The 14,508-nt window shown below is 41.2% G+C and overlaps 1 protein-coding gene across 1 annotated transcript in view; it reads left to right on the top strand.

The window, feature by feature from the left end:
* The first annotated feature begins 7,152 nt into the window (after positions 1-7,152).
* The window catches only part of Gucy1a2 (guanylate cyclase 1 soluble subunit alpha 2), a 308,832-nt gene continuing 301,476 nt past the window's right edge, over positions 7,153-14,508 (top strand). The window contains exon 1 of the mRNA XM_075966896.1: positions 7,153-7,778. Coding sequence (XP_075823011.1) covers positions 7,473-7,778 — 306 coding nt within the window. The 5' untranslated portion in view covers positions 7,153-7,472. The remainder of the gene's footprint in view (positions 7,779-14,508) is intronic.

Genomic DNA, 14,508 nt, shown 5'->3' with positions numbered 1-14,508 from the left:
AGAGACTTACACAGATCTAATCTACATGGGAAGTAGAAAAAGCCAAGTGATGGAGGAGGGTCATCTGTCTATTGGTTAATAAAGAAACTGCCTTGGCCCTTTGATAGGACAGAAAATTAGGTGGGTGGAGTAGACAGAACAGAATGCTAGGAAGAAGGGAAGTAAGGTCAGATGCGATGGAGCCAGCCGCCAGGTCAGACATGCTAAATCTTTCCCGGTAAGACACCACCTCATGGTGCTACACAGATTATTAGAAATTATTGAATCAAGATGTGAGAGTTGGCCAGGAAAAGGCTAGAGCTAATGGGCCAAGCAACGTTTAAAAGAATACAGTTTCCGTGTAATTATTTTGGGTAAAGCTAGCCGTGTGGTGGAAAGTGGCCTGCTGCTCCCACTACTACAGCCAAGATCTCCTGAGTAAATTGGGAGCATGGGGACCTTGGGGGAGGGTAGAAGGAAAAGGGGAGAGGCAGGGATGGGAGCAAAGAAAAATGTAAAGCTCAATAAAAAATAATAAAAAATTAAAAAAGAAATAGATGCTTTTCATTTGAGTCAGATATAAGTTGACACAAGAGAATACAAATTTGAAAGTTTTATTAGAACATACTATATATATGAGCCGGGCGATGGTGGTGCACGCCTTTAATCCCAGCACTCGGGAGGCAGAGGCAGGCGGATCTCTGTGAGTTCGAGACCAGCCTGGTTTACAGAGCTAGTTCCAGGACAGGCTCCAAAGCCACAGAGAAACCCTGTCTCGAAAAACCAAAAAAAAAAAAAATACTAAAAACAAACAAACAAACAAACAAAAAAAAGAACATACTATATATATGTATATATATATTTCTACTCGTATTCAAAGTATTGTATCTATACAACTCATTTAACAATGTAATTCAAATTTCTAACCCTGAAAAATTATTTTTACCAATCATTTTGAATAATAAAAATGTAGATTAATAATTAGTCACCTATTATAATTAAACTTGTAGTCATATTAGGTATGTTTTCAAGGTCAAACAAATATATAATTTAGATAGACAGGTCACCTTCAAACACTTCAGAGATCTATAGACTATGTCATAAGAAGTCTTAATAACATATACTCTTTTTAATGAGATTGAGACATATCTGCTCCTGGCACCACCAATCTATTGCAGAGAATAATGGGCATCAAAGTAACTCCACATGAAGTTTACTTTCTTTGTAGCAAAAGTAAGCCACTTGGCAAGAAAATGCCCAAGCAGGACACTAAATAAAGAGACTGCCAAACATTGTCAAGGCAAGGAGGGACAATGTTTTAAAATATACTCCTTCACAGGAAAGCCTGTCAGATATTCTAGGCATATAGGCTAAAGATAGATGTCCTGATGTTGCAGAAGAACTTTGGATGACCAACCAAGTAGCCAGCTGTTTCTCTCATTTCTCACATTGTTTGGAATTTCCTTGCTTGGACTTTCTGCTTACTCAGTATTATTTCTTTCTTGGGTCCCTGAGCAAGTTGATGACTAGTTAGAGTTATAATTTTCCTTGTTTACCTGATGTAGGAAGCAAGTTATGATAGAAAGTAAATTAGGTACAAGACTTTGGACTCACCAAGACAAAATAGATATAGAGTATTTTCTTCAAAATTGTCAAATGCAAATGGACTATACATTTTTGATATATCTATTGCCTGTATATATTGTATATAATTATTGTACTTATTCTATATAGCTTTTCTTACATTATTATAGCCTTTTTGTTTTAAATGAAAAAACAGAAAAAGTGGCATATTATTTATGTTTTAATAAATAAAGTTTTCCTGAAGGTCGGTGCAAAGCAGCCAGATTAGTCAGTCATACAGGCAAGGTAGAGGTGACACACACCTTTAATCCCAGCAGCCACACTAGTTAGCCGTCTGGGCAGTGGTGGTGCACACCTTTAACACCAGCACTAGAGAGGAATATAAGATGGAAGGATATAGATGTCAGCTCAATATCATTTGGAGATTTAGTGGAGGCAGGATCACTATCATTTTCAGTCTGAAGTAGAGGGAAGAGCTAGAGGTTGGCTGCTTTGTTTTTCTCATCTTCATGTTGAACCCCAATATCTGTCTTTGGGCTTTTATTATTCATGCTACATTTCTGTGGAACCATGAGTCATGGACACAATCGTAGACCCCAGCTGTAGCAGGAACACAGACATAGATTGACCCCAGGCAGCATCCTAGGCTCAGACATCACCCTGGTCCCAGGTGGCAAACATGCCACCATTATTAGCCCATTCTTCATAGCCCTCAGTTCTTCAGATCTGCCTCTTACCACAGCACATGAACCATTCTGCCTCTTTTTCTCTCCCATTTCTCTATTATATACTTACTCATAATAATGAAACCTACCCACCTGGTAACAGCAGGCATCAGGTGGTTCTTTGGATGCCTTCAGGAAGCCCAGACTGTGAGCCAGTGTCTACTTTGAAATATAAAGACATAGAGGCAATGGTGAAATTAACATAAATACATAACACAATCCAAATAATATAAATAATGATAATATTAATAACATAGTATGCATATAACATATATTATAAATAGGTATTTAAGTGAGTTAATTTTAGTGCACTCAATCATCTATATATTTAATGTCCATTTAAGATTTTTTTTCCAAAGTATGAAAGGAAAACAGTACATTTATATGGGTCCTCACTGTTTGGGCCAAAATTATCTCAGGGCCTATACCTCAAAGCCTGTAGGGAAAAAGGTCATGCTGGCTGTTGTTCAGCATGCCACAACCACTAGAAATAGTACATGCTACCCTGGGAGTCACTCCCAGAGTGTACTCTCTAGTCGATCTTGCTAATATGATCATAAAAATCATAAACACATCCTTCTGAAATTATGGAAAGAATCTCTCTAAATTAATAATTCCATTCAAAATAAGGATATAGAATGGGCAGCCAAACATTGTTCTTGATTGAGAACCCTGGAGGGATTTCTGGGGACTCTGGACACCCACTGTGGGGAGTCCCAGTTAGTGAAGCTATATCAGGAACTGCACTGGAGAGTCCCCTCAGTCTTTTCCGTGTCCCAAGCACTCACTGTTTCCACAGATGGCAGGAGGAATGGGGCCGCCTTTGTAGTTTTCCCTACAGTGGGGACCAAGACAAAAATTACTAAAATCTCCTTTGTGGAGGATTTGCTCAATATAAGGAAATGATGGCTGTATATATTGCCCTACATGAAGTCCCAGAACCCTGCAACCTCTATTCAGACAGCTCTTATGTGGTGAACCTACTGCCACACTTACCCTATGTCTATATCACATTGGATGCTAATCCTATTTCTGCCTTGATGATTCAACTTGGATCACTCTTAGAAGGTAGAAAAAAACCCATATATATTCAACATCTCAGAGGACACCAAAACCTCCCTGGCCTCATTTCCCAAGGGAATGCTGCTGCAGATACTGCAGCATCAGGGGCCTGTCTCATAGAGGTCTAAACTATGCCCATGAAAAATGCTACCCAAATGCATGACTTAAGTCATGTCATCTGGAGAGGACTAAAATACCTATATCCCCAGATCCCCTCAACACAATTAAAGAGAATTTTTTATACATGTAAGACTTGCCAATAGTTTCTCTGCACCCCCTCACCCATTACAAGGACCAGGGCTGAACCCAAAGGGGTTAGGACCCAATATCGTCTTGCAAACATATGTAACACATTACCCTCCATTTGGCAAAGTAAAATATATGTTTGTGACCATAGACCTGTACTCTAAGGCAGGCTGGGCTACCACTCACTCAGAGGAAAAGGCAACCCATGGCAAAACCACTGTTTACAATGTTTACAACGTTGGGACTACCACAACAGGTCAAGACCGACAGTGGCCCCTGTTTCATAAGTAAAACATTAAAAGAATTCTTCCAGAGATGGAATATATCCCATACCACTGGGATCCCCATACAGCCTTCAGGGTCAAACAATTGTCAAAAGACATCACCAATATCTCAAAGAGGTCCTTATAAAACAAAAAGGGGGAGAAGTCTTTCCCTATCTACAACTGCAAAAGGCATTATTAACCATCAATATTTTAAATTTTCAAAAATCAGATGAACAAAATAGATTCCAGAAACATTGAGAATCCCTACCAATGAGGCCCTGCCTAAAGGTTAGAAGGAAGGATCCTCTCACTAACCAATGCAGGGGCCCAGATCCCTTGTTGACACAGGGCCGGGGATATGGATGTGTCTTCCCCCCCCCAAAAAAAAGGGAAACGCCTATACGGTTAACTGCTTGTAACTTAAAATATCTTCCCTCCCCTCAGGACAATGGGGAAGACCAAGATGACCAATAAAGAAAGAAAGAGATTATGGTGGACAACCTTTAAATTCAAACACAATAAAAGAAAAATAACGACTGCCCAAGGGAGATTGACCCTTAAGGAAAGTGTTGCCTGTTTATCTATTTCAGATGTTCCTCCCAGTGGTAATCTTATTAACTCTTCTCACGGGGATCAAGGTCCAGGCAGCAAGCCTGCACCAACCTCAGAAGGTGACGTGGATCCTATGGAGTGCTGGCACTGGAGGGATCCTAAACCAGACTTCTCAGATGACGACACCCTGGACATGGTGGCCTGATCTGATGTTTGACCTCTGCAACTTGGCATGTGGGAGCTGGGACATGGGAGACTGGATTCCAGGGATCTAAGGGAGACCTGAATGTGGAAGTTTTCGGGGGTGCATCCTACCCCAGGCATGTTACCCTAATGAGTCTCATGCCCTTAGGAGACATGCCCTCCTCCAGACACCCTTTAATGTATGCCCAGGAAGCAACTGGACTGCCTCCACTATTAGAAACTGTGGCGAGACTCCTGATTACTATGGTTCTTCCTGGGGATGTGAGCAGACTGGGCTGGACATAATTAGAAAAGACAGAGACTGCATTATTTTTATTTACAAAAGTCTTTGAATTCCTTAGTAAGGGTAACTTTACAAAATAGGAAAGGCTTGAACTTGCTGTTTATGGAACAGGGAGAAATTTGCAGGGCACTTGGGGAAGAATGTTGCTTCTGTGCAGACCATTTTGAGATAGTTATAAGAATCCTAGATGAGTTAAAAAAGATTTAAGACAAGGACCCCCCCCCCCCATGAGACCTGGTTTAATGATTCCCATGGCTTACCACACTCATCTCTTCCTCTTCCATAATTGGGCCAATGGCTGTTTGTTTATTGATCTGTATTTTGGCCCATGCATTCTCCAAAGGTCGAAACAAGCATTCCAAAAACAGATACAACAGGTACAACTCATAGCCCTTCGAGTACAATAAGATAAGCTCGATACATCTTACCTCCCAGATGAACTCTCATTTTGAGGGTATCCAGGCCAAAAGTCCGGATAGGGGTGGCCCTGACCTGTACTCTCTCCCCAGTGGGCTATTCTGGCTCGGTGACCAGGGTGCGGGAGGATATAAAACAAAAGTGAAAGATATTGGGCCAAAATTATCTCAGGGCCTGCACCTTGAAGGCCTGTGGGAACTGAGTGAGGATGAGACAGCAAAATCTAGGTAGCTGCCCCTTCAGCCAGAGGGAGGGGATAACTGTCTCTCATTGGCTGGAGATACCCCCACATCACAGGATGTCATTTAACCTATATAAGTTGATACTCACAGTAATAAACCGAGTTCCTGCTTTTACTTGACTCCCTATCACGTCTGATTGTCCTGCATTGTAGGGCATTGGAAGGGGAGGATAGCACACTCACCTTTTCCTGGTGAATAAGGAGGCTAAGGAAACCTAACACTCACAAACTATTAGGAAGATCTAGAGTTAAAAGCAAACTGGGGTGGAGAAACAGTAACAATTCCGAGGTTTTCTTTGTTTTAAATGGACTATGCTCACTTAAACCTATGTGCTTTACCTGGAACAGTCTTTAGAAAACAAAAGTAAAAATGCTTTGGTTTTTGGGTTCTTCACGGTAAAGCCAAAGCCCTTGAACTTTTCTTTCTGCTGTCAAGGGAAAACAAGAAATGTGCTCAGTTGCTTCCCTGTACAGGAAACTAAGCCTGGGATTCTTCTTCCGGGACACTGCAATTGGCTTCTCATTCTTACTATTGTTTAGTGTAAATTCAGGACAAACCCAAACCCTTTCTGGAGCTACACCAGGGCCTTGGGGCCCAAACTGTGGCTCTTTGCACTGAGACAAGCTTTGAAATGAAGATGCTGTGCTGAAACTCACAGCCAGACACTTGCTTTCACTCTGGAGAATTTGGTTTTGGTGTCTTCCCACTACCCTTCGTTTTATCAACTAAATGCATATCTGACTCAAGGAGCCCAGTGACTGAGGGGCATAGAACCCTTCCCCATGCTCTTATGGGTCAGATCCAAGAGTCTGCACAGATCCTATCACCACCTGGCAAGCTTGGTACAGGTGGCAAGCAGAGCTGTCCAGCATTGGAACAGAGACAACTGGGCCTGACAGAGGCTCCTACCACCGGGCTCAGGGCACATAAAGCCACGGGTGGCGGAGAGGGGGGGCGGTTGCAGCCTGAGCAGATGATATTCTCACTGACCACGAAGCCTTCCTGGAGTCAGGGAACTGTCTCCAGCAGCTGCCCCACCCTTTCCTTCCCTTGAAAGTGAATCCATTGAAACATTTGGGGTGGCCGATTTGAACTTCCAAAATAAACTAGAATTGGACACGGTGTGTGTGTGTGTGTGTGTGTGTGTGTGTGCAGGGACTTTAGCGGCCCTTGTTGGCTTGTAGTTTTATACAAAGGCAGATCCCTCCCCCAGTTCTATGCCCCTCACCCTAATGAATGTCAGCCACCGGCCATGTTCACTACCCATTTGCTTTTCCAGGGACCAAGGGACTCAACGTTTGGGCTTAGAGACCTTTGGTCCTATGGGAACCACCATATGAACCCCTAGTAGGAGGACATGATCGCAGGGGAGGCGGGGAAGCGCGGAGAGAACAGCAGCAAAGTGTCCTAGTTGATTCGCAAATGTGACGACTGGAGAGGCAGAGACTTCTAATGAGTATGGTGGCGACACGTGATGCCGGCGGAGACATCGCCCGGGCGGGGGGGGGGGGGGATAGTGCGGGAGGGGGGAAGGGAGCAGGAGGGAGGGGGCGGAGGACGCGGGCCTCGGGCATTAGAGACGCAAGGCGAAGGAGCCGCTGCACCCGAATCCCCGCAGCACCGGAGAGGGAAGGATGTGCAGCTGCAGAGGCGGCGGCAGTCCCTGAGTCCCTAGCTCGTCCCTAGCCGGGAGGGACCAGCGAGCAGCCGCGGTGACCCAAGTTCCCGCCATGAGCAGCTGGCTGGCAGGATTCAGCAGCGCTGGGAACTCCCGTCTGGGCTAGCGCACCGCCCAGCGTCCCCGACGCACCTGACGCTGCCATCGCCAATCCTGCTACCTCCACCGCCACCGCTGCGTCTCCGCCGCCACCTCTGTCACCGCCGCTTCGTCTGCAGCAGCATCTCCAGCAGCATGTCTCGCAGGAAGATCTCATCCGAGTCCTTTAGCTCTCTGGGCTCTGACTATCTGGAGACTAGCCCCGAGGAGGAAGGGGAGTGCCCCCTGTCCAGGCTCTGCTGGAATGACAGCAGGAGCCCGCCAGGGCCACCGGGATCCAGATCTGCTGCCAAGACTGCCACCCCAGCTCCCGCTGCCTCCGCCGCCGTCGCCGCCACGGCCGCCGCTGCTGCGGCCGCCGGGTCCAAGAGGGCGCAGCGACGCCGGAGGGTAAACCTGGACTCCCTAGGCGAGAGCATCAGCCTCCTGACAGCGCCCTCGGTGAGCTGGGAACAGAAGGGTCCAAGCTTCAGCAGAGATCAGAAATGGGCAAAGTTGGAGCAGGGCTATAGGGGAACTCAGGGAGCTCCCAGCCGCTGGGGGGCGACCAGGCCTCATCCTGGTCGGCCTAGGGTTTCTAGTGGCCCCTAGGAAGACAGAACACTCTGGGCTTAGGCAGAAGGGGAACATTGAGAAGGAAAGAGACCCTATTTTTTCCGAGGTCTGGCTAATAAACGAAAGCCTTAAATTCAACTACACTGCTGTCATCTTTGCCGGCCTCAGGGCTCCTTTAGGCCACCTGTTTTGGTTTTGCTTTTTTTTTTCTTCTAAACTTTCCCAGGCTGTGTTCCTGCAAATCCATTTCCCCTTTTCAGCATCCCAAAGGAGTCCCCGCCCCGCCTCTGGAAGCCCTTACTCTCTCATTTCCCACACTCTCTTGGTCCTAGTAGTGACCTTTTGGGGCATCTCTGAATTCCACAGGCTCTTTGCAGCCTCTCTCGCATGCCTTTCTCACATTTAGGAATGCTATCAAAATCTTTCCTTTGCATCTTTTCACATGCAAACCTGTAATCCTATGTTTTTCACACACACACACACACACACACACACACACACACACACACACACACACACAGAGAGAGAGAGACAGAGAGAGAGAGAGAGAGAGAGAGAGAGAGAGAGAGAGAGAGAGAGAGAGAGCACCTTCCTGATGTCTTATTTGTTGGGCATTTATTGGCTCAGTTTTCTGGGAAAACCTGGTGTCTTTTTTTTTTAAAGTCTCTTGCATCCTGACATCATCCTTTACTTTCCCTTCCTTAGATTCTCCAGTGCTTCCTACCTTCCTCATATGAGAACCCAAACACATGTTTATTGAGAGGATAAATGCCTTCATGCACTTAGGCAACTTGTGCTGATTTGGGGCTTTATGCACTAGTGGTTCTCAGTACACACCATCTTCCCCTTGATTCCAGGCATTCTTCCATACCACTCTGTTCTAACCCCTCCTAAGATATTTCAACTACCTCCCCTCCCTGAAATGCCAGACAGACCTCTGGTTTTATCCTTTACTGACTAAGTGAACTTGGGTTTGAAGGGGTCCACCCAATTGCAGAATCCAAAGGAGACTTTGAGACTCACCTGGGTTTTGGAAAAAGGACTTTAAGTGCTGCCCCCATTTGTTCTTTTCCTGCTTATACCCCTCAGATTTAATTTTTTAAAGTTCCCTCAATGTATCAGAGCACTGATCTTGTTTGGCCTCTCCTAGGTTTCCCTTTGGAAAACATTCTTAGACTCATTTTAGGAAGGGCCTGGGGAAAATTAAGATGCAGAGAGTCTAGGTGCTGGTACCATGCAATGCCAAAGACATCACTATGATACCTATATTGGAGAATAGTTGTTTCTTTTCACGCTGGTCAGTGTCCTTCCTTTCTGGTGTGTTAGTCTTAAACACATGTTTTCAGTGTCTTTTCTTTCTGGTTGTTACTCTGATACATTTTTCTGTGTCCCTCCTTTCGAGTGTGTGTTATTCTTTGACACAAGTTTTCAGTCTCCTTCCTTTCTAGTATGTTAGTCTTTAACACATGTTTCCAGTGTCCTTCCTTTATGCTACATAAGTCTTTAGTACATGGTTTTAGTCTCCCTCCTTTCTGGTGTGTATTACTCTTCACACATCTTTCTGCAGATAACCTAGAAAGATATTTTAGAGCAGCTTGACTGTTCTTTTTCATTTGTCCTTGTAAATTATCCCAGAAAAGGTAATCTCTGAAAATATTTGGCATTGCAAGTTGTTGAACACAATTGTTTATGATAAGAATTCAGTAGCCGTGTATCTGTAGATTTGTGTTAATCCCCAACAAACATTTTTGCAACATACCAATTATTCAGTACAACAGATTTGGGTTTAACTCAAGGATCTAACTAAAGATACTGATCTGTTGGGATAGAATTGTTCTTGTAATCCCAAATTTTTGTGTCTGACAACCAAAATTTACACATTTCTAAAAAGTATTGATAGTGATTTTGATAATGACAATTTAGCTTAGATTTTTCTCAACCACTCACGTGAGGGTTAGGGAAAATAAAGTGATAACTGAATTATCTATTGTGAGAACGAGAGGTAGGAAATAATTTCTGATAGTTTCCTTTATAAGTTGGAGTTCAGTGGCAGATGTGAAAAGTGCAAGCCTAGATAAGGGTTTTCAGAATAAGAAACTGAAAATAATTATGATATCAAATAATGCAGAAGTTTTATGCACTTTACAAGCTACAACTAATTTTATTTTGAAAATGCCTGTCAGATGGGTGCTCAGAGCCTACAGGTGAACAGGTGCAAACATGTACCCATAAAAAGCATCAGAGAAAAAAGAAAAATCGTCAATGATTAGTCATATCATCAATTGACTTAGTGTCATAGACGAAACAGAGAGGTTCCATTTCAAGTCAATGAGTTAGTACTGCGTGGTCCCTCATTTCATTTGCCAAAGAAGCCTTTGCCCTAAAAACTTCCACTATATTTATCCTTCTATACTTCCTGGATGTATATGAGGAGATGTCAGGAATGCTATCTGTTTTCTTGCTGCTTTGAATAACTACAGCGGCCTAGACTAACCATTGTGGGGGCATTTGTAGTTGATTTTTACGTGTTGCGAACTTTCCTGAACCCCATCATCATCTATTTTAGGAGGATCTATACTTGTTCTTTAGGTTCCTGTTTACACAGTGGTCTGGTCATATGTTTCAATCAATAGGATTCCAAGTAGAAAAATGGAAATGCATTTATACTAATACATTGGCACATTCTAAGCTAGTTTTTGACTCATAGAATCAACAAACAAGGTTGAGCTTTTGATATTTTAGTAGTTATTTTCAGGTGAATTGACGTTGGCTATAAAAGTCACATTATTGCACATATAATGCAGTAATATTGCACATAAAATACAGTAGTATTACACAAATAATACAATAAAAGTAAATCGAGTTGATAGAATTGAAAGAAAACAAAACCCAGTACTCAAGCATCTTGATTCTTCATTGCTTTGAACAAGTAAGTACTTGTGTAATTCTGGGCACATTCTCAGATTTCTGAGACTTTACAGCTTACAGTTTTCAGCTGTAAAGTGTTGTATTTACGTTTCTCTTCAGTCAGAAATTTTACTGAGAGACATCATCAGGCATACAAAGGAACAGTTTGCATTTGAAAAATTTTGAGGAAGGTGTGTCACTTTTTAAACTATGTAATAATCAAATCATTATTCAAGTAACCAGTAATTGAGATTCTGCTCTGTGGCAAGTATTATACTGGTGATAGAGATGCTGAACAGTCCCCAGTCTTCATGAACTTTTAGTCTTTAATTTTAGGAATGTGCGTTGAGGAGAGCATAGGAACTGCCATTGCCCCTTTGACCTCTCAGGAACATTTTGTGTGGAATTTTTTCACAAGTCTCTGGAGTGTAGCCATAATAAGAAACATCATTATACATGCCTGATTGGAGGCATATCAATCACTTATTATTTATTTTGAAGTAATTGGATACTTGGAAACATATTGAGAGATTAGCACAGGACGCTTTTATTAAGGGTCAACTTGGTAACTCATTTTATTAGATTTTATTTTATGACTATGACATCAGTTTAGGGTTTGTTCTCATCAGCCTGTCAGTGGAGAGATGCGGGCACACCCATTCAAAGTTGAGGATTCTTTTGAGAGTTCTGCTCACTGTTGAACTGAGGCTGGGCTGTGAAGATCTCAGAAGCTGTAGATAGAACAACTGGAAGAAACACAACACAAATGAAACTATAAAAAAGCAGGGGAGGGAAGCTTATGACAAAAGGAAATTCATCCCAAGAAAGTGTGAAATGAAAAACCAAGGACCCAAGAATGGCAAAAAAAAAATACTGTCATTATTTGGGGAAGGAAACTGTAGTAGTAAAAGCCTAATAAAAGCAAAGGAGACAGACAGAAATGTTTAGCTTCTTCTGATACTACCCAAAATTAATTCTCTGACACAAACTCTTCAAATCAACCCCAGTAGCTCTGAGTGTAACTAACAATGAAAAATTTGTTTATGAAATAATATATTTGGTAATTTATTTAAATTCCAAACACAATTTAACTAAAAAAGCAAAAGTAAGAAGTAAGCAAATTGACTCGGCAAAAATTAACAAAATGTATTCATGATTAAATGTTTTCTTAGAGCAATTTGTTGCATGTTTATACACACACACACACACACACACACACACACACACACTTTGCATGCATGTATATTTTTAAAAACCTTCCTCAATTCCAGAAGAGATTCTAGGATGTGATTCATAAATTCCAAACAAATTTGAATGCATTCAAAAAATGTAAAAATTTTCTTTCCTCCCCACTTTGTCAGAATCACTTATAACCATATTCTAAGACTTATAGAATGGTTAATTTTCATTACGATAAAAAGAAACACCAGCAAGATGTGGTAGCACATGCCTTTGAATCCAACACTTGGAAAGTAGAAACAGGCTGGTCTATAAATCCAGTTCCAGGACAGCTAGGGCTGTTACACAGAGAAACCCATCTTGAGGGAAAAAAAGGAAAGAAAGAAATACTTTATTTTGTTTATTTAGCCAACAAATTCTTCTGAAAAATTAAAACTTAGTCTCCTTTTTATTATCATAGCTATGGATTATATGTGTACAGAGGCCTATATAATTTAAATTTCCAATATTTCTACCAGCTAGTTACTGCTGTGTGTCAATTTAAAAAACACATTTATGAATATGTAATGATAGGGAGACAATTTTGAGTGACACAATGTGAATAATTCACAGTAAGTTAATTAAAATAGTAAGTAAAAGTAACAGAAAAACTATTTCATTTTGTCTGAGAATTTTAAAAATTCCTCATCCATTGCTTTCAAACTAACCAGTATGTGTGTTCAGAGGGTGAGGCTAGGAGATAATGTAATAAATATTAGCTTAAAGTCTGTGCATCTTGGTTGCATGTCTAATGATTTGTTCAGTGGCTATAGATTACTTGCAAGGCTTTTTCTTTTGAAATACATTTGAAGAATGGACATGGCAGCAGTCTTAGCTGGTGAAAGGATGACGTGATCACATATTCAGTCTTAGTGTAGAACTGTCTACCTTTTAGAATTTTGATTTGCATCAGAGGAGTCCTTAATATATTTTTCATCTATATCATAACTGCATTTTACATTCACCTTGCCTATTGTTCTGTGGCCTCGTATATAAATCTGAAAATAAAGTAAAAACATACATTTCATTGACCATGATGGAAAAATAAATGCAGTATCTGATGACATCTACATTGTTGATCATGTATTACCAAGAAGGTATGATTTTCCCTTTGAAGATTAATATACATCGGAGGAGAAAAGAAAATTTAAGTGTTTTAAGTAGGAAGAATGTTTGCCAAGGGGTATCTGCTGGCAGACTCTTTGCAGGTCCCTATGTGACAAAGGAGCCAGAAATTTAACTAAAAATTCAAAGCAACTATTTAAATCTTGGCTCTTTAATACTTTTATGATTTTCTACAGTTGAACATAGAACTTAATACCTAAAATACACACACACACACACACACACACACACACACACACACACACACACACACTTTTGGTGTATTTGCTTTTATTACATAAATGTAGAGTTTTCACTCAGGTTCAAGAGTGTAAACTTGTACAAATTTTGCTTACACCCGTTATTTAAGTAAAACATCAGGATACAGTTGTATTTACAAAAACATATGGAATGATATTCTCCTTTGAGGACTCCTTGAGAAGTCGATTTATATTTTAGAGATAGGGAAATGTAAGGACTCTCCTTCAGTCTGGGTTGCTTCCATTTCTACACAATTTTTTGTCAAGTGAGAGAAATGTTTTTCACCAAGTGGGCTACTGTTGCCAAAAACATACTGATTGGGGGTGGAAATAATGTCATTTAGTCCTAAAATATCGCATCAAAGAACGGTCTGGAGATATGAAATTATGTTCTGTGTGCTTGGAGAACTATGTAGAACTGAAAATTCCAGGCTTGGAGTGATGTAGAAAGTAAGGGGCTGTAATTATCTCTGAAGTTTGCAAATTCATTGGATTGTTGTGGGGTATTGAAAGACAGTGAATATTTTTATAAACACCTCAGTAAGAAAATATTTCTTCAACAAGATTTGTTTGAGATTTATTGTCAGGAAATTGCTCATCTAAGCTAGAGGTTATCAAATTAATACATCAATGGGGAAACTTTTAACATGCATTTTCCTGTATCTTGAGTCTTGTTAAAAGGTTCCAAAGAGAGGCCTGGGAAATCTGAATGAGATTCAAGGTGATTGATAGACATTAATTTATGGTCAAAGGTGGTTGCAGCCTGTGCCCTAAAGACCACTGATTTAAGCTCAGTGGGATTTGCACATTGACCTTTGTAAAGGTCGATCTTGGAAGTTGTTCCTTTGAGATAAACACATGCATGAGCACGAGTGTGTGTGTGTGCGTGCACTCACACACACACGTATATACAAACACACTCACCTATAAAACACACACAAATGTATATAAACGCACACACATATATACAAACACAGATTAATATATAAATATATGTATGTGTAGATATATCCCTGACAAATGTTGGCATACAGAAACAAGGATAAAGGCTGTGAACAGGAACTACTGTCACAGTGTTGGTAGTGTTATATATAGAGGATTAAACATTTACTTTTTGTAGGTTTAAT

This window comes from Microtus pennsylvanicus, chromosome 3, assembly GCF_037038515.1.
Source record: "Microtus pennsylvanicus isolate mMicPen1 chromosome 3, mMicPen1.hap1, whole genome shotgun sequence".
In the NCBI taxonomy this organism is placed as follows: domain Eukaryota; kingdom Metazoa; phylum Chordata; class Mammalia; order Rodentia; family Cricetidae; genus Microtus; species Microtus pennsylvanicus.
This window is presented reverse-complemented; position numbering and strand designations above follow the sequence as displayed.